The sequence below is a fragment of the Fukomys damarensis genome, unplaced genomic scaffold (genome assembly GCF_012274545.1).
Source record: "Fukomys damarensis isolate Sample0158 unplaced genomic scaffold, DMR_v1.0_HiC HiC_scaffold_22, whole genome shotgun sequence".
Lineage (NCBI taxonomy): Eukaryota > Metazoa > Chordata > Mammalia > Rodentia > Bathyergidae > Fukomys > Fukomys damarensis.
In genome coordinates, this window is record NW_022900934.1 from 685,539 (window position 1) to 702,425 (window position 16,887).

At 57.2% G+C, this 16,887-nt stretch overlaps 3 protein-coding genes and 1 long non-coding RNA gene across 11 annotated transcripts in view; 3 read left to right on the forward strand and 1 right to left on the reverse strand.

Annotated features, from left to right (window-relative positions):
* Helz2 (helicase with zinc finger 2) overlaps positions 1 to 4,963 on the forward strand; it is a 14,674-nt gene extending 9,711 nt beyond the window's left edge. For 3 of the 4 annotated variants that reach the window (XM_010638116.1, XM_010638126.1, XM_033767082.1), the window contains 11 exons: positions 207 to 1,180; positions 1,286 to 1,404; positions 1,486 to 1,617; positions 1,722 to 1,883; positions 1,959 to 2,106; positions 2,190 to 2,306; positions 2,377 to 2,569; positions 2,710 to 3,063; positions 3,215 to 3,371; positions 3,456 to 3,623; positions 3,710 to 4,963. In XM_010638116.1, the coding sequence (XP_010636418.1) occupies positions 207 to 1,180; positions 1,286 to 1,404; positions 1,486 to 1,617; positions 1,722 to 1,883; positions 1,959 to 2,106; positions 2,190 to 2,306; positions 2,377 to 2,569; positions 2,710 to 3,063; positions 3,215 to 3,371; positions 3,456 to 3,623; positions 3,710 to 3,834 (2,649 nt within the window). In that variant the 3' untranslated portion in view covers positions 3,835 to 4,963. Of the gene's footprint in view, positions 1 to 14; positions 1,181 to 1,285; positions 1,405 to 1,485; positions 1,618 to 1,721; positions 1,884 to 1,958; positions 2,107 to 2,189; positions 2,307 to 2,376; positions 2,570 to 2,709; positions 3,064 to 3,214; positions 3,372 to 3,455; positions 3,624 to 3,709 lie in introns of all 4 variants that reach the window. The other variant, XM_033767083.1, reaches the window with a different exon arrangement.
* A 3,206-nt stretch (positions 4,964 to 8,169) lies between these two features.
* On the reverse strand, positions 8,170 to 10,689 carry Fndc11 (fibronectin type III domain containing 11). Of its 3 annotated transcripts, XM_010638069.3 has the most exons (3): positions 10,528 to 10,689; positions 9,507 to 9,554; positions 8,170 to 9,247 (listed from the first exon to the last, which is right to left on the reverse strand). In XM_010638069.3, the coding sequence occupies exons 2-3, from the start codon at positions 9,534 to 9,536 to the stop codon at positions 8,246 to 8,248; spliced, it is 1,032 nt and encodes a 343-aa protein (XP_010636371.1). In that variant the 5' UTR covers positions 9,537 to 9,554; positions 10,528 to 10,689; the 3' UTR covers positions 8,170 to 8,245. The 3 variants fall into 3 exon arrangements, with proteins under 3 accessions (XP_010636371.1, XP_010636388.1, XP_010636390.1); XM_010638086.2 differs by lacking the exon at positions 9,507 to 9,554; XM_010638088.2 differs by lacking the exon at positions 9,507 to 9,554 and having other exon boundaries at positions 10,515 to 10,689.
* A 4-nt stretch (positions 10,690 to 10,693) lies between these two features.
* On the forward strand, positions 10,694 to 16,146 carry LOC109118513. Of its 3 annotated transcripts, none has more exons than XR_002025857.2 (5): positions 10,694 to 11,103; positions 11,920 to 12,036; positions 13,842 to 14,068; positions 14,266 to 14,412; positions 15,695 to 16,146. It is a non-coding gene; the product is annotated as an uncharacterized LOC109118513 (long non-coding RNA). The 3 variants fall into 3 exon arrangements; XR_002025852.2 differs by having other exon boundaries at positions 10,695 to 11,103; positions 13,842 to 14,075; XR_002025854.2 differs by having other exon boundaries at positions 10,695 to 11,103; positions 13,842 to 14,071.
* Positions 16,147 to 16,181: 35 nt separating this feature from the next.
* The window catches only part of Srms (src-related kinase lacking C-terminal regulatory tyrosine and N-terminal myristylation sites), a 6,931-nt gene continuing 6,225 nt past the window's right edge, over positions 16,182 to 16,887 (forward strand). The window contains exon 1 of the mRNA XM_019209548.2: positions 16,182 to 16,880. Coding sequence (XP_019065093.2) covers positions 16,731 to 16,880 — 150 coding nt within the window. The 5' untranslated portion in view covers positions 16,182 to 16,730. The remainder of the gene's footprint in view (positions 16,881 to 16,887) is intronic.

Sequence of the window (16,887 nt, forward strand, 5' to 3'; positions counted from 1 at the left end):
CCTCCCCCCGCCAGCATGCATGTGCTCAGAGCTACCAGCGGCGGGCCCTCAGCCTGCGCCTGGCCACGCAGCTCAAGGTTCAGCCTCGAGACAAGCTGGGCTTTGTGGTGGACGTGGAGCCAGGCACCCGCTGCTTCAAGCTACTCTTCCCTGCCAGCCGGGAGACCCTGCCTGACCCGTGCCCTGTCCATTTTCACTCCCTGCAGCTGGCTGAGCACCCCCACGACCTTGAGAGCCGGCGGGGCCTACAGCTTGTGTGGCGGCGCCGCATCTACTCTGTGCAGGAGTCCAAGCAGCGGACCCCGCCGCCCGGCACCCTGACCGACCCACACGTCTGCACCATCGACACAACCCTGTGGCAGCGGCTGCTGGTGCTGGTGCAGCAGGAGCGCTGGCCGGAGGCGGCCACCCTCATCCAGAAGCACAGTGGCAAGGGGTGTCAAAGACGGAAGCTGGTGCAGGTGAACCGGAGCCCCTGTGGCCACTTCCTGGAGGTGGCCCGGGAACTGGGCAGCGGGGATACTCTGCAGGTCCAGGTCAGCGCCAGCACGCAGCGAGGCTTCCTGGTGCCCACCCTGCAGCTGTGGACCGTGGCGCCTGGCCTCAGTCTCTGCCTGGAGCATGCGGAGCATCCAGTCAGCTGCTTCTCAGGCCACGCACAGCAAGCCTCAAAGGAGCGGTACTGTGACGAGGATGAGTACTCGCTCATATGGGGGCCCCTCTGCTCCCAGGAGTCCGCCTCCAATGCTGTTGCTGAGAACGAGTCCATTGTGCTGCAGCACGTGTGCATTTCCTGGGATGCGGAGAGGACACAGCAGGGGCAGCTGCAGGGCGCCTTCCACCTGGACCCTGCCTTCCTCCAGGAGAACTGCACTGATGTTGATTTCAGCTGCTGCTACCTCTGCATCCGGCTGGAGGGCCTCCCGGTGCCACCAGCCCACCCGGCCTCTGGGCCCAGCAGCCTTGGCCCCCTCCTGAGCATCGATCCTGACACATATACCTGGGTGGCCCACGGGCGGGTGGACAGCCGTGACCAGGAAGACCAGGTAGACTGTCAGGAGGCCCCCAGGGGAGTGCATTTCTTCATCTACCACATGGCCATGGAGAAAGTACCAGAAAATGTGCTGCGGCCCGGCACCCTGTTCACAGTGGAGGTGGTGCTCAGGCAGCTTCCTGACCTGTGAGTGGCGCCACAGTCTGAGGCCAGGGAGAGGCGGAGATGGGAGGGTGGATGTGGGCAACCCCTTCCTCGAGACTTTCGGTGACTTTCCAGTATCACCTGCAGCCGCAAGGAGCAAGCCGTGCGCAGGCTGAAGAAGGCATCTCCACTGGTCATCAGCATTGCCCTCGGCCGGCCCCTGCTGCAGCCCCGTGTCCCCTCTCACCAGCGGCCCTTCTGCAGGGGTAGGTCTGTGCCGCCCCCTCTCTCCCCAGCCCTCCCTGCCCTGTGCGGGTGCTCAGGGTGGGCTGCTCTGCACCTTTCAGGGACTGCTACCAGGCTCCTGAAGCAACAGGCCTATGACATCCCCGGGGCCCACCCCAAGCTGAACGCCAGCCAGAACAGGGCCATCAGGCAGGCTCTGGAGAAGCCATTTACTCTTATTCAGGGTCCACCAGGTGGGGTCTGCGTCGGGAAGTGGGAGTTGTCCCAGGGAAAGCACAGGTTGTGGGGGCCCTGGGGAGCCAGAATGTGCACTGTTTACTCTGCTCTCTGGCCACAGGTACAGGAAAGACATTTGTGGGCCTCCACATCATCTTCTGGTTCCACAAATCAAATCTGGAGCAAGTACCAATCAGGAGAAGTCCTGATGGCGGGGAGCCACTGGAAGGCCCATGTGTCCTGTACTGCGGCCCCTCCAACAAGTCCGTGGATGTCCTGGCAGGTGAGCTGGGGGCCGCTGTGGGACTGGGGGTGCTGGGCCCCAGTAGACAGTTCCTCACATCTCCTGCTGCCCCAGGAATGCTCCTGAGTTGGAGGGCAGAGCTGAGGCCCTTGCGTGTGTACGGCGAGCAGTGCGAGGCCACCGAGTTCCCAGTGCCAGGCATGGGCAGCAGGGGCCTTTGCAACAAGAATCCCAGGGAAGGGAGGCCAGGCCAGGCCCTCAGGTGCGTGGCAGCCTTTCGCCTGTCTGCTCTTTGGCGGAGTCCAGACATCAGACGTAGGTTCACTAACACTGCCTCCACCCCAGGAACATCTCCCTACACCACCGCATCCGGCGGGCCCCCAACCCACATGCGCCAAAGGTCAGGGAGTTTGACGCCCGGGTGAGCAGAGGGGAAGTCTTCTCCAAGGCGGACCTCACTGTGTAAGTGGCAGGGCTGGGATGTGGAGCTGCCTGCTGGCCCGTCCATGGGTGACGGCAGTGTCCTGTGCAGGTACAGGAGGGTCATGTGGGAGGCGCGGAAGTTCGAGCTGGCCCGGCACTCTGTCATCCTGTGCACATGCTGCTGTGCGGCTTCACACTGCCTCCAAACTCTCAAAGTCCAGCAGATCCTCATTGATGAGGCATCCATGACCACCGAGCCTGAGACTCTCATCCCTCTAGTGCACTTCTCAGGGGCCAAGAAGGTGAGGGATGGTTGGGGGGCGCCAGTGGCCCAGGCCGGTAACACCGGGTGCCCAGGTGTACAGCACTGGGGGAACAGTCGCGGGGACCTGGGGAGCCTCCGGGTGAGGGATGTCAGGGCCATGCCTGCCTGTGCCTCCAGGTGGTCCTTCTTGGGGACCACAAGCAGCTGCGGCCTGTGGTGAAGAATGAGCACCTACGAAACCTGGGGATGGATAAGTCCCTCTTCGAGCGCTATCACAGGGACGCCCACGTGCTGGATACCCAGTATCGGATGCACGAGGTCATCTGTGCCTTCCCCTCTGCGGAATTCTACGGTGGGAAGCTGAAGACCTGGCAGGGCCTGAGGCGGCCACCCAGCATCCTGGGCCATGCAGGCAAGGAGAGCTGCCCTGTCATCTTTGGCCATGTGCAGGGCCACGAACAGAGACTGCTGGTGACCACAGAAGACGGGAATGAGAACTCCAGGGCCAACCCGGAGGAGGTGGCAGAAGTGGTGAGTGTCAGAGGCCATCCCTAGAACCTCGTGTGTCTAGGAAGGTTCCCTGCAGGAGGGGCAGGAGTTGGGGCTGAGGGAACAAGGAAGGCTCCTGTGTCTGGAACAGAAGGGCCAGGGGCCAGCTCCACCTGCCTCTTCGTTCCTTCAGATCCGCATCACCAAGCAGCTGACACTGGACCGAAAGGTGGACCCCAAAGACATTGCCATCCTCACCCCCTATAATGCACAGGCCGCAGCCATCAACAAGGGCCTCATGCGGGAGGGTGTCACTGGAGTGACCGTGTCCTCCATCACCAAGAGCCAGGGTGAGGCTGGCTTTGAGGGAGGCTGAAGATGGGGGTGGGTGCTGCAGATGTGAGGAACGGTCTCGAACCCATCCCTGCACCCAGGAAGCGAGTGGCGCTATGTGCTGGTAAGCACTGTCTGCACCTGCCCCAAGAGTGACGTGGACCATTGGCCAACCAGGAGCTGGCTCAGGAAGTTCCTGGGCTTTGTTGTGGACCCCAACCAAGTGAATGTGGCCATCACCCGGGCCCAGGAGGGGCTCTGCCTTATCGGTGAGAGATCGAGGGCTGGCAGGGACTGGGATGAGGCAGCTCCCAGGAGGCAAGGGTGGGCTGTGAGCTGCCCCACTCTCCCGCAGGAGACCACATCCTACTGAGCTGCTGCCCCCTGTGGCGCCGCCTCATAGACTTCTGCAAGGCCCAGCAGAGTTTCGTGCCTGCCAACAAGGTGCGGGTCTGGAGGAGGCCAGCCGTGTCGCTGTGAAGATCCCCCAGCCCAGCTCTTGAGTGCCAGGGGTGTGGGTGGGCCCTGTGGCAGAAGCCCATGGGAAGCAAGGCTTGCATGATCTTCCGTTTGTGCCTGACTTGCGGGGAGGGAGGAAGGGGGCTGGGCCTGTTTACACTCTGCTTTGCTGCCTTCGCCAGGACAGCCCCCAAAGCTGAGGCTTCGGGCCGATCCTTCCCCTTGAGGGAAGGCCCTTTCTCTGCCCTCACTGCCCTCCGTCCTTCAGAGGCTGCCAGGCCAGGGAGGGCAGAGCTGAGCCAGAGGCCTTGCAGCAGTCTGGCCCAGCCCCCTCCCAGGAGGCGAAGAGCTGTTGGTACACCGCGTGCCAGGTGTGAGGTACCCCAGCTCCACCAGGTTGTGCATCTTCCCTGAGCTGTGTGGCCTCCACACAGGGTCCTTGGGACACACAGTCGTTGGCCTCCATGGGGACAGAAGACAGGCAGAACTGGGCCCTTAACTGCTGCTCCTTATAACCACCATTAGTGTTTTCTTGAGATACTCAGGGACTTAGCATGGGTCCTTGCTTGAGTGATAATGGAAGTGGAAACGAAAGCAGGAATTGTAGGAAAGGCTATAATTACGAGAAAATAAGGAGGAGAGCAGTTCTGATAAAAATCAAGCCAATCCCTTAGAAAGTGAGCAGGCAGGGAAAGGACTTCAGTTCGGAGTGGGCAGAGGGGCCGGCTCTGCAGGACCCCCCTGGGTGGGCTGGGGTCTGGAAGGTCACTCTCCCCTGTGGTTCTAGCTCTGGAGGAATCCTCCTGGCTTGAGGGCCTTAAGGGCTGATTCCATCCCCACGAAATGATTATCTCTGTGGTGGTGTTGGTCATGTGAGGCTCTGTGCTTCCTGGTACCCAGGTCACCTTGTTCAAGATGATGGCTGGCGATTGTAGTCATCACTCCAAAGGGAAAGGGTCTGGAACTGGAGAGTGCACACGCTGGTAATCGATGTCCTGAATCTTGAAAATTACCTTAGTTATTCGGTGTCCTTCCTTGGAGGAGAATAAGATAGGCTAGGTAAATTTAAAGCTAATCAACTTTGTGGACTTAAAAAAAAAAATGGTTGCTGGTTGTGGTGGTGCTGTAATACCAGCACTTGGAAGGCTGAGGCAGGAGGGTTGCCATGAGCTGAAGACAGCCTGGGCTCCATAGTGAGTTCAAGGTGAGCCTGAGCTGCATAGCAAGACCTTGTCTAGGAAAAAAGAGAAAAGGTTAACATACCTATAGCCAGTCTTTTAAAGTAAAGAACACCAAATGGAAGTCAAGCTTCATTCTACTTTTAGCTGACCTACTGGGTTTTGTAGGTTCAAGTGAAGAGTGCAGTTTTTAGCAAAAACTCATTTAAGTCCCTATCAGAAGAAAACACAAATCATGCTTCTGATGAGTAGCCAGGTAAGGGACCAGGAGTAGCCTTTTGTCCCCACAGTGGTCTCTGACTATGTCTCAGGGACTACAGATGCCCAAGCGATAGCTAGAAGCAGATGGTTGATCTTCATTTCACAAAACTCTGGGTCAAGCCCTGTCTCAGCTCAGGTGTAGGCACTTAGAGAGTGTCTGCCTAAAAGTTGTCAAAGCCAGCTTAGGTTTACATAACCCATCTCATCTCTTCAACTCTGAGCATCCCAAGATAAGAGGTTTATAGGAACGGTCAGCTACACCCAGGGGTCACTGCTGCCCTAAACCTGGGATGACCTTGGGTTCCAGAAGAGCCTCACAAGATTAAGGCTGCCTGAACAGACTGCGATCTTGTGGAACTGAATTGCCCCTCAAGCAGAGGACTGCTCTGGGAGCCATCTCGCGAAGGCAGAGCCGAGATGATCATCAATCAGACTCATCTCCAGCAAGTCTATGCATCCTGGCTGTGCTGTTCTGTGAAGGGGCCGGGCTGTGTGGCCTTCAAGTCATTCAAGCTGGAGCCCTTTTTCTGCTTCCTCTTACTTTCCGACTCTGCCTAGCACATCCGCCTGTGCCTATGCTGACACTGATGTGTTTTACAATTCTCTTTTCGTGATGAGAGTTGAGCCTATTTTACTGGGCTGTTTGGGGACCTCCTCAGACCCCATCCAGACAAGCTACCTGGGAGCGGGTGCAGTCTCCCTCCTGCAGGCTGTGTAGGGGCTGGGAGCCCAGACTTGCAGTTCCCCTCCCATGTCTTGAGATGCTGCCTGTGCTAGGAGGCGTGGGCCTCCCTGTGGCCCCCCTGTCTGAAGCAAATGTTCTTCACAAATCAAGTTTCTACATTCCAATTTTTGTATCTCTTCACAAACTGTCACATGATTGAGTATTAATTTTATTACCAAGATCTATCTGAAAGCTCTCCTTACCTCTGGGTGTTGTTGAAGTCTGGCTGGGGTAAAGAGGCAGACTTCATCCTTCTGGGGTGGTGGCCATAGAGGCGGTCAAGGGCTCATGGGGGACAGAGGGCCTGTGAAGAGGGGCGGCGGCACCCCTTATGGCTGAGGAACATCTGTGCCAGGACACAGGAGGCTGGGTGGGTGGGCAAGCTGAAGGCAGGCCACAGCCAGGGAGCTCTGTTCACCCCACTGTGCTCAGCCCCCAGCTACGCTGACCCAGAAGCTGCTTGTGGGGTGAGGTGACTCCTACCAGGTCTGAAATTACTCCCTTGGGCACCACTGCCCCTCCATGGTGACTTGGGACTCATAATCTTTCAGCTTTCAACTTGTTGGTGGCCAGGTTCCTTCCCAGCACCAGCTGCACACAGGAAAAGCAGAGCAGGGCCCTGTGCCCTTGTGCCAGCACAGAGGTGGATCAGTGGGTGGGATCCAGTATCAGGAGGTTTCCTGGGCCCATGTGCTGCCAGAGGGAGGGACAGCAGGAGTAGCTGCTTAGAGGTGGTTTCTGGGTTGGTCATAAAGGTACAGTAGAGTTTGGGGTATTTCCTGAGCTGAGTGGGCATCCTGAGCAAGCATAGTGGGACTTCAGGAGTCAGGGAGGGCTTCCAAGAAGAAGGGGCCTTGAAACTGCAGAGATACACGTGGTGGGAAGCAGGACAGTACTGGAGCTAGGCAGTGAGGGTCGTTGACTTGTGAGAAGAGCAAAAGCCCAGCTCCTGCAGGGACGAAGATGAGAAGGGGGTGGGGTGGGGTGGGGGCGAGCCTGTGCCCTCGCAGGAGGTGCCAAGACCTAGCTAGCTGCCAGGTGAGTGTGCCAGGGCCTGGGACCCATCTGTACATCCTTTGGCCCCTTCCCAGGCCTCCCCTCTCCAGTGCCGCCCCTCCCTTGACACAGGTCCTTTGCAAGGAGTATGCCAATCTGCCCTGAGCCCCTGGGATGTCCCTGACCAGTGGGAGACCTGGATGGGAGCCCCCCACGGCCACACGATGCCACTGAGTGTGACAACCCTGAACAGCTCATAGGAACTGTGGAGAGGTCAGGAAAGGGAGCCCAAGCCCAGCCTGGCACAGCACACTCTCCAGAGCTAGGGGAGGGTGGGCACTGGAACCCTTCTGACACGGCTGGAGGCCCACCCCTGCCCCCTGCCAAGAGGAAAGAGGGTCCCTGCTCCTTCCAGATCAGATCACCTCAGAGGGCCTACTGTTCGTGACCAGTGTGAACGGTGGACAGGGGGGCTGGGCATGGTGTACAGGTACGTCTGGGCTCCTGTCAGCTCCCCTGGCTCACCCAGGGTACCAGGTGCTGGCCTTCTGGACCTGGAAGAGCATCTCGTGCATCACCTGGATATACTCCTGGCTGTGCCAAGGTCCTGTGAGCAAGCTGGGGAGCCCAGGAAAGGGCGTCTCGTCAGCTGTGTGGGGCGGGACCACCAGCAGCTGGCCAGAAGGGACTGTGGTGGTGGGGTGGGCACCCCAGCAGCTACTGTACTGGCTGGTGTCTGGGGGAGACTCTGGGCAGGCAGGTCCCTCTTGCCAGAAGCCTCACCCACCTCAGGATGGGGATGCCATGAGCTTCAGCTCTTAAGGGATAAGGACTTTGGTTTTGAAAGTCAAATGTCCTCTTTGTCTCGGGCATCCTGACCCCAAGGAAGCTGGGAACATCAGCATCAGGGCTGTGACTTCCCTCAATGGAGTCCAGACTGGACCCCCAAGTGTCATTCCCCTCAGTGAGCCCCAGCCTAGAACAGGAAAGTGGAGCCTGACTGCCGGGTGCTGAGGCGGAGTGGCCAAGTCTCATCATGGGCAGCAGCCAGTGCCAGTGGTGGTGCTTCCGGTCCAGTGGCCAGCTGTCCTGAAAGGTCCAGCCTACGGCCTCCCCTGGAAAAGAGCAGAAGCTGAGGGGTCCCTGGGGTTATGCGGTGCCGGGCCATTAGGAAACCACTCATATGCCTGCTGCTGCCTTAAACCCTAGCAAGTTTGTTTAATTGTGCATATGTATACTCACTCCTCTTTATTAGTGGATAAATACTAGAAAATCATCTCTCAGAAGGTACAGTCAAGGGCAGGCTGGGCAGCCGCGTGGGGGTGAGCCCCTCGGGGGGGCCCAGGTTGGTCTGCAAAGAAAGGCTGTCCCTCCAGGGCTCGTACACCAAGGTGTAGCTCTCTGCCCTCTTGATGGTGAACTTGTAGGTGCGATTGGGCAGCAGGTTGTGGACTTCAAACGTGCAGGCTGCTACAGGGATGACACCACACTGCATGCATTCCTGCTGTGTCTGCGGCTCCAGCAGCTTGAAGTGCAGCTCAAACTGCTCCTGCGCTGCCGGCTGGATGGTGACAAACCAGCGCAGGCTGACCCAGTCCTGGTGGGCCACCGACTCCTTCCGGTCAAACATGACTGGCATCTTGGTACTAAGCATGAGCCGGATGTGTGGGATCTTGGTGGCCCCGATGTCAGACACCAGGCGGTGCTTGACATGCAGGCGGCCTGGCACCATCATGGCCAGGAAGTTGTCCATGATGGCTGACAAGTCCGCCAGGCGCTGCTCCACAAGTCCCCAGCCGGCCAGGAAAGGCCGTGGGTCTGGTGACTCAAGCAGGGAGTCCAGCTCTAGGCGGCCATGGTCCAGCTGTTCCAGCAGGTGCCCAAGTAGCAAGAGCTGGATCTTGGTCTGTGCCGTGCCCACCTTCTTCATGCGCTGGAACTTCCAGGGGTCAATGAGCTGAAGCATGGTGCTGGGCAGCACCAGGGAGTTCTGGTCACCCAGGGCCAGGTGCTTGGGGAGGATCTCGAGGTGGTAGGAGCACTTCTTGAGCAGCTGCATGTGGGCATGGTGGCGCTTGAGCAGGTGGGGACTCAGGTCCGAGGTCAGGAACTCCTGCAGGGTGTTGCGGCGCTCCATGTAGGTCCTCCACGCCTCTGGTTCCAGCAGCTGCTGATCCTCCACCTCCTCCACGTCCTCCACATCCAGGAAGGACTGTGGACTGTCCAGCTTCATCTTGGCCAGGCCCAGGCCTGCCACCGGGGAGGTCATTGGGAGCTGGCAGGGAGGGCTGTGCATGAGCTTCAGAAGTCAGGCTGGCCATGCCGCCCACCCAGGCCCTGTGGCCTCCCGGGCACACTCTGAGGGGAGGCTGCTGCAGGACAGCAGTGGGCTGGACAACTGGACAAAAATGGATGCTGGGGTCAGAAAGCCTCTTCTGAGGGGCCAGCGGTCCTTTGCAGTAATGAGACAGAGCAGGGCTAGGGGTGGGCCCTGGGGGCAGCACAGTCTGGACTGAAACCCAGCCAAGGCCTACCTGGCACAACCTCAGCTCCTCCTCTGACATGGAGCGGTGCTCTCGTGGCTATGGAGAGGGCTGGGGGTAACCTAATGGCTTGACACACCCCTCGGGCACTCGTGGATGCCCTCACCCACCAGTTCCCCCCGGGGACCCTCTGCATCCTCCAGGTTCTAGAGCAGAGGGACGGGGCTAGCTGGTTTTTTTTTCACTCGTCACTCGTGGATGCCCTCACCCACCAGTTCCCCCCGGGGACCCTCTGCATCCTCCAGGTTCTAGAGCAGAGGGACGGGGCTAGCTGGAGGCAGGGCCAGGGAGTCGCCTCATCCTAGCTCCTGGGCACTGAGCCCTCACCATCCCCTTGGGTCTTGTGTGCCCAGGAGAGCTCACTGACTCCAGAGGAAAGGGGCAGAGCCCATCTGCATCTCACAGACGGTAAGCTTGAGGCTGAAAGCTTGGAGCTTGCTCTCCTTGAATGTTTGGTAGGCAAACACTACCACTCAGCTACACCTCCAGCCCTTTTTGCTTTTCTTATTTTGAGATAAGATTTTGCTAAGTTTCAGGAACTGGCCTCAAACTTGTGATCTCCTGCCTCAGCCTCCTGAATAGCTGGAATTACAAGTATGTGCCACTGAAGCCACCCCCCACACATCCTCCTGAATAGCTGGAATTACAAGTATGTGCCACTGAAGCCACCCCCCCCCACAAGGTATCTCTAAGTTGCTCAGGCTGGCCTCCCACTCCTGGGCTCAAAAAATCCTCCTGCTTCAGCTTCCCCAGTCACTGGGACTACAAGAGCACACCACTGTTCTGGGCTGGTTCCAAGGTTTGAACCTAGGACCCCAGGGTCTACCCTCATCCCCAGACCCAGGTTTCCGACTCCTGAGTGTCGGTGGAGGGGCTGGTGCACCAACTATAAGGCTGGCCTCACCCCCATTCACCTCTGACCCCCCAGAACGCCCTCCCAGACTGCCTTGTCCCAGCAGGTCGCCGCCCCTCTGTGCCTTTCCCCATACCCCTCCTCACCCTGAGCACCCACCCTTCTCTCCGAGAGTCAGGCCACCTCCCCGGCTTGGGTGGGACCTCTAGGCGGACGGGGACCCTGGCGCACTGTTCTGGGCCTTCCGATCCGACCTCATGCCATCAGGCCCGGGTTGCCATGGAGACCGGAAGCCATTGTGACGCCCATCCGGCCAGGCCCGGTGCAGGGCCAGAGGGAAGCGGGATCTCTGCTGCGCTAGCACCGCAGGGAGCGGGCGCAACCCGGCGGGCCATGGGTAGCGAAGTGCAGCTCCCCACTGAGGCCGCCTGGTCTCCGCCCCCCTGAGCATAGCTCTGGCCCTGACCGGGATCCGTGGCTGGGGCCCCCTTGTGGAGCAGGCAGCAGGGGAGTCAGCGGCAGCTTCTCCCACAGGCTGCCTGTGCTGGGGCCTTTCCAAGCCCCAGCTTTGGTCTGGGCCTGGATAAATGTGGTCTCCATATCTCCAGGGAGTTTTCAGGTTCTCCATCCCACCTGTTTCCCCAAACTGGACAAAGAACCCATGGGGTAACCATCCAGCACCCCCACAAGGAAGCCAACCTGGGGTCTTCCCAGAAACATCCTAGACACCCCAAGGTGCCCACCTCAACTTGGGAGGATGGAGACTGGAGGGAACCCCTTTTCCCGGAGGTCGGGGCCAAGAGGACATACTCCCGAGTCCTCCCAGCCTGTGGCAGCCAGGGCCTCCTTAGCCCCGGGTGACCCCACCCTTGGGAGGTGGCTTTCCTGCCCTGCCCATCCTGCTGCCCCCAGGCCTGATGCTGGAGGCCTCAGAGACTGGGTTGTGGAGTGCTACAGGGCTCCTGCCTAGAATCTGACTCTAAAGGCTAACAGTGGTCCTTGGTGTTGGTTTGGGGTTTGGTTTTGATTTGGGGATTTTGTTTTCTTTCTTATTTAATATTCATTCTATAATTCAGTCTTTTTATGTCTTTTGACTTCTGAAAAATATTACTATTGAATTCACTTTATACCAGTTGGTATTTCTATCACCTGGTGTCAGAACCCCTTTGACAGAGACAGAAGAGACACATTTCTGCCTTCCAAAGAAGCCAGCAGTCCACTGTTCCTCACAGGGGAAAACTGGAACATGCTTTCATTTGTGGGTGGCGTGATTCCTGTTAAGCTTTGACTTGTACCATTTAGCTTTTAACGGGGTCAAATGTTATGGGTCAGATTTTCGCCTGGCCTTCTGAAGACCAGTGCTACATTGTTTTGTAGCTTTGGAACAGGGCTTTGTCCATAGTAGACATTCAACAAGTTTGATGAGTTTTAACCCCTTCAAGGACATGGATCTTATCTCTGACTTATATCAATTTTCTATTTTCCTGTCTATTCAACTATTATCATTAAACTCTTTAGAACACCCCCATCTTTTTTTTTTTTTTGTACCAGAGATCAAGCTCAGGACCTCGCGCTTTCAAGGCAGGCGGCACCACCCCATCTTTCAAGACCCTTGAGGCTAGCCACAGACCCTTGGGCTCAAGTTGTCCTATTGCTTCAGCCTCTCAGGTAACCGAAACTGCAGGTGCACACCACTGCACTCACCTCCAAAACATTAATTTATGACTGAATCTTGGAGGCAGGGCTTGTAGCTCAGTGGTAGAGCACTTCCTTGTGTGTGTGAGACCCTGGGTTTGATCCCCAGTACTGCAAAGAAGTATGTGTATCTATAATTTCATCTCCATGGGTATTCCAGGAGTTCATATTATTTCACTTTATTTAAGGAGCCTTTGGAATAAAATGTTAATAATTGAAGAAGGTGTTTGTCTAAATCTATCAATATGGCAGATTTATAATTAAGTTTATCGGTACATTTTAGGTATACACAATGATCACATCCATCACAGGGAATTTGTACCTGTAAATGATATATTTGATTTCTTTCTCATTGTGTTTATTGGAACATTTTAGGTATACAGGATATATTCTATTCTTATTTTTTTCCCATTCCCCTGCCTTCCCTTCAACCCTTCTTCCTCTCCTTAGTTACAAAAGTTTTGTTTCCATCTTTTCCCTTTTTTTTCTTCCTCTTCCTCCCTTTCCCTGCCCCCCTCCCTAGTTCCCCTATCCATTTGAGCATTTTCTTTCAATTTCACAATATCTATTATACATTTTGGTCCTCATTTACACTCTGTTTCTCACACCAGAGAAACAATGCAGTATTTACACATGTCAAATTTATTTCAGTTAAGAGTACAATCTCAAGGTGCATCCATTTATCTATAAATGTCTCATTTTCCTTCTTTATGGTGGATTAGGACTCCATTGTATAAAAAACCCACATCTTTATCCATTCATCAGTTGATGGGCATTTGGGCCGCTTCCAAGACTGAGCTGTTACAAACTGTGCTGCTATAAACATGGGTGTGCAGTATGATGCTTTTAATTCTTTCAGGCAGACACAGAGAAGGGGAACACTGGTTCAGATGGAACCACCAGTTTTAGCTTTTTGAGGACTCTCCACACTGAGTTCCACAATGGTTGCACCAGTCTGCACTCCCACCAATAGTGGAGAAGGGTTCCTTTCTCCCACAGCCCTGTCAGCATTTGTTATTGGTTGATTTCTTGATAGCAGCCATTCTTTCTGCAGATGTAATATCAGAGCTTTTTTTTTTTTTATTTGCATCTCGTGAATGACTAGGGATGTTGAACACTTTTTCATATATTTATTTGCCATTTGTATTTCTTCATCTGAGAAGCATCTATTCATTTCAGATACCCATTTTTGGATCGGGTCTTTAAATTTGGGGGTTCTGATTTTTTTTTTAGTTCTTTTTATATTCTAGATAGTAGTCCTTTGACTGGGGAATGGCTGCTAAAATGTTTTTCCGACACTGGATTGTTTCTTCACTCCGTTGGTGGTTTCTCTTCTCTTGCAAAACCTTTCTTTGTTTGTTTCTTTGAGCTAGAGTCTCAATAGGTGGTTCAGGTTGGCCTTGAATTCACAGTGATTGTCCTGCTTCAGCCTCCCAAGTGCTGGGATTACAGGTGTGTGCTAGTTGCTGTTGATTTAAGGGTCTGAGGGACAAGAGCTAGAGCATGTGGACAAAGGGGTGCTGTCTGAAGGTCTGGGGGGTCTGGCACCCGGGAGCAGGGAGGGCACAAAAAGTGGTAGGAGGAAGACCCCTCTCTCCAGGAAGAATGTGGGTGGCAGAGCGCTCCCCTGCTCTCTCGAGCCAGCTTGCTCCTTGGCCCCACCCTGCCCCACTTTTTGTTCTATTCCTAATTTCACATCTCATTTTTAATTAAACTTCTAATTAAACTGTGTGGTCGATTCCCACACAGTTGTGAGGACCCTTTTTCTCCTCCTGCAGAGCCGTGCAGAGCTGCTGAACAAGACACAGCAGGACACGTACTGACAGCCGCAGGGCAGTGTGCACCCACAGGAGCCCACCTGTCACCCGGCTGCCCGCCTTGGCCTCTGCCGTCACCACCAGATCCACGGAGTCACTCCAGCAAGCTCACAGCCCAATTCCTGTCGTCTCACCCCTACTGCTGAGCCATAGGGGCCCCTGGCCAGGGGTGGACCAGTTTGTTGCCAGTTGTGTGTGAGCTGGGTGGGCAGGGAGCACTTAGGCCCTGAGGGTGGCACACCGTGGGCAGAGAGGTCCTTGCTCTGAAGGAGGGCTACACCCCAGCCACAGGGACCCTCGAGGCTTCGAGCTCCAGATACATGGCTCAGGGCTTCTACAGCCAGCTTCAGCCAAGCACCCAGAGCCCCTGGTCTTTGCCTTACAGGTGGGAAAAGTGAGGCACAGAGAGGCTCAGCACCATGCCCACAGTGAGTCGGTAATGGGGTTTGGAGCTGGGCTGCCTACGCCTGCCCAGAGCGAGCGCCACCACACCTTCCCCTCACACTGCATCCCCACCTGTCCCGTGGAAAAGGTGAGCTAATGGGGGAGAATGTGGCCGGAACTCTAGGGGAGGGAGCAGGGTGCTGGGAATGTCTGGAGCCCAGGCTGACTGCTGTCACCAGCAGCTGCCTTGTGAGCTGTGTAAGGGGAAACCTGCAGGGTGCAGGGAGAGGGAGGACATGGGCCTGGGGGTAGAAGAGGGAGAGGTGGCGGGACTGAGGGGCTCCCTGGGCAGAGGACACAGGCCGGATGGCACCTGTGCAGCTGACACTGGGGACAGGGCCTGGTGCCCCGTCAGCTGGCTGCAGGGTGAGGAAGGGGTAGGGTGTGGGCACTGTCAGGTTGGGATGGGGTGTTGGGTGTACACGTGCGGGAGCTGTGGGGTGTAATGATGTGGAGGTGCAGGGGAGGGTATAGGGTCGGGTGGGTGCAGCATGACGGGTTCTGGCTAGGGTAGGCTGAGCCCGCTGGGTCGGACGGTCCAGGAACAGCCCAGTTGCCAGGAACTCTATGGCCTGGTTGACGAAGACCCTCTAGGCCCCTCTCCCTCTGGGGGGCTCCTGAGGCCTCAGACTTTCTGTTGTGGTCACCAGGAGACAGGTGCACCTTCTCTGGGAACTGAGTTTCCCCAGCAGATTCCCCTCTCTGTCCTGGCCCCAGGGAGGAAGGAGGAAGGGAGAAGAAGACTGATCCACCTTGGGGTAGGGTAGGCTTCTGTGCTGTCACTGCCCGCCTCCTCCCCTCTGATTCTGCCAACTGGGCTCCAGCTGCACACACAAAATGTGCTGAGTCCGGAGGCCAGGACCTTGTGGCTTTGCAGAACAGGGAGTATCTGAGGAATCTGCATTCAGTGCTCCAAATGCGTGACCCCACATGGTCTGCGAGGGCGTGAGGGCTCTTACAGCCAAAGGAGATCTCCCTATGGCTTCTTGGTTGGAGACAGGAAGCTGGGTTTCCTGCCAGGTTTCCTGCCAAACTTGAAATGGAGGACTTAAGGGAACTGCTGTGCAAAAACTCTGGCAGGCAAATGGAAGGCAGATGATGGGCAAAATCCCTGCAGGGCTGTGCAGTGACAACCTCACATCCTCTCCCAAAGCCTCTCCTGATTTTGCATTTGTAATTATATTTTTCTGGGACTCTCCTCCCCCAAGCAAGATGAGTCTCTGTGTGGCCTGGCCTGTACCTCCCAGGGCCCAGGGCCCTCCAGGCTGCTCAGGCTGTGGGCAGGGGCTTGGCCATCTGAGCTCCCCAAAGGAGGAGTGGTGCGCTCATGGGGTGACAGCTGTCCAGGAAGCTCTCGTCTGCTCTGGCAGGGATGTAGGAGGCTCCTTCTCTGTGCCCAGTGGCCCACTCAGCCAGGTGAAGTCGGTGCGGCGATGATGCGGTGGAGGAAGGTCTATGGCGATCCTGTGTGAGCCAGGGCTTGGGGAGGACCATCTAGGTGCTACCAGCAAGATGTGAGCAAGGGGAGGGCTGGCCCGCGGGGACCCCCTAGCCCCGCCCCACTGCCGTGCTGGGAACTGGGCCGGCAGGGGCTTGCTGCCCTCACCGCCTTCGAGGGCTGCTGGGTGGCGGACAGTTTGCTTCAGTGGCAGCCTGAGCCCATCTGGACTTGGCCACCACTCCTTGCCCATGTGCTGGCCCCTGGCCCGTGTCTCCAGTGTGGGACCCGGACGTCCCCAGCCTCTTCCTCCCTGCCAGCCGTTGGACGTCTCTTGGCCATGGAGTGACCCTGAAGCCACATCCACCTGCCCTCCTCAGAGTGCCTGCATCACCACCATTTCATTTTACGTGAAAAGCCCTTGTGCACTGAGGGTCTCTGGGCTGGCATCTGCTCTGCACAGGGTTTTTGTGTTGCTGAAAGGTTTGGCCAGCGTTTGACTGAGTCGTTTTTGCACAAGTTCAGCTGTAGTGCTGAGCAGTGCCAGGGCTGTGCAGGGACCCATCTCTGCCTCGAGGCTGCCAGGGCTCAGGCACATGCACTTGGTGGGCCTGGGAGGACAAAGCCAGTCCTCCGGATGGGGCCTGGGCTTGGCGAGGGCAGAGCAGCCAGTCCGGTCCCCTCCCCGGCCTCGCCCACGGCCCCGCCCCCTGCTCTGGCTGCCCACAGCGGCTCTCACCTGTGGCGGGGCAGATCTCCGCTGCCACACCCCAGGGATCCAGGAAGGCGGGCTGTGTGTTCTGGGCTGGGGTTCGCCCTTCTGGACGCAGGCAAGAGGCGGGTGGGGCTGCGCACTCACGCCTTGGAGGGCGCCTCCGGAGTGACCGCGGGGTCGGCGCAGTCCGTCACCCCGCACCTGCTGTCCCCCACCGGCCCTTCCAGTTTCTCGCTCGAACTCGGGCGTCCCCATGGGCCTCCGTCGGCACCCCAGCCCGACGTCAGCCTGGGGCATAGAGCCCTTCCTCAGGAGGCGCCTGACATTTCTGTCCTTCTTTTGGGACAAGATCTGGCCCGCGGAGGAGCCAGAGGATGACACCCCAGTGGCGCCGGGCCCAGAGGCGGAGC

Excerpts from the sequence above, each read along its gene's own strand:
- Fndc11 (XM_010638069.3), bottom strand. The coding sequence starts at position 9,536 with ATGTCAGAGGAGGAGCTGAGGTTGTGCCAG. Across the intron at positions 9,248-9,506 it reads AGGAGCTGAGGTTGTGCCAG|CTCCCAATGACCTCCCCGGT; the intron begins GTAGGCCTTGGC and ends CCTCCCTGCCAG.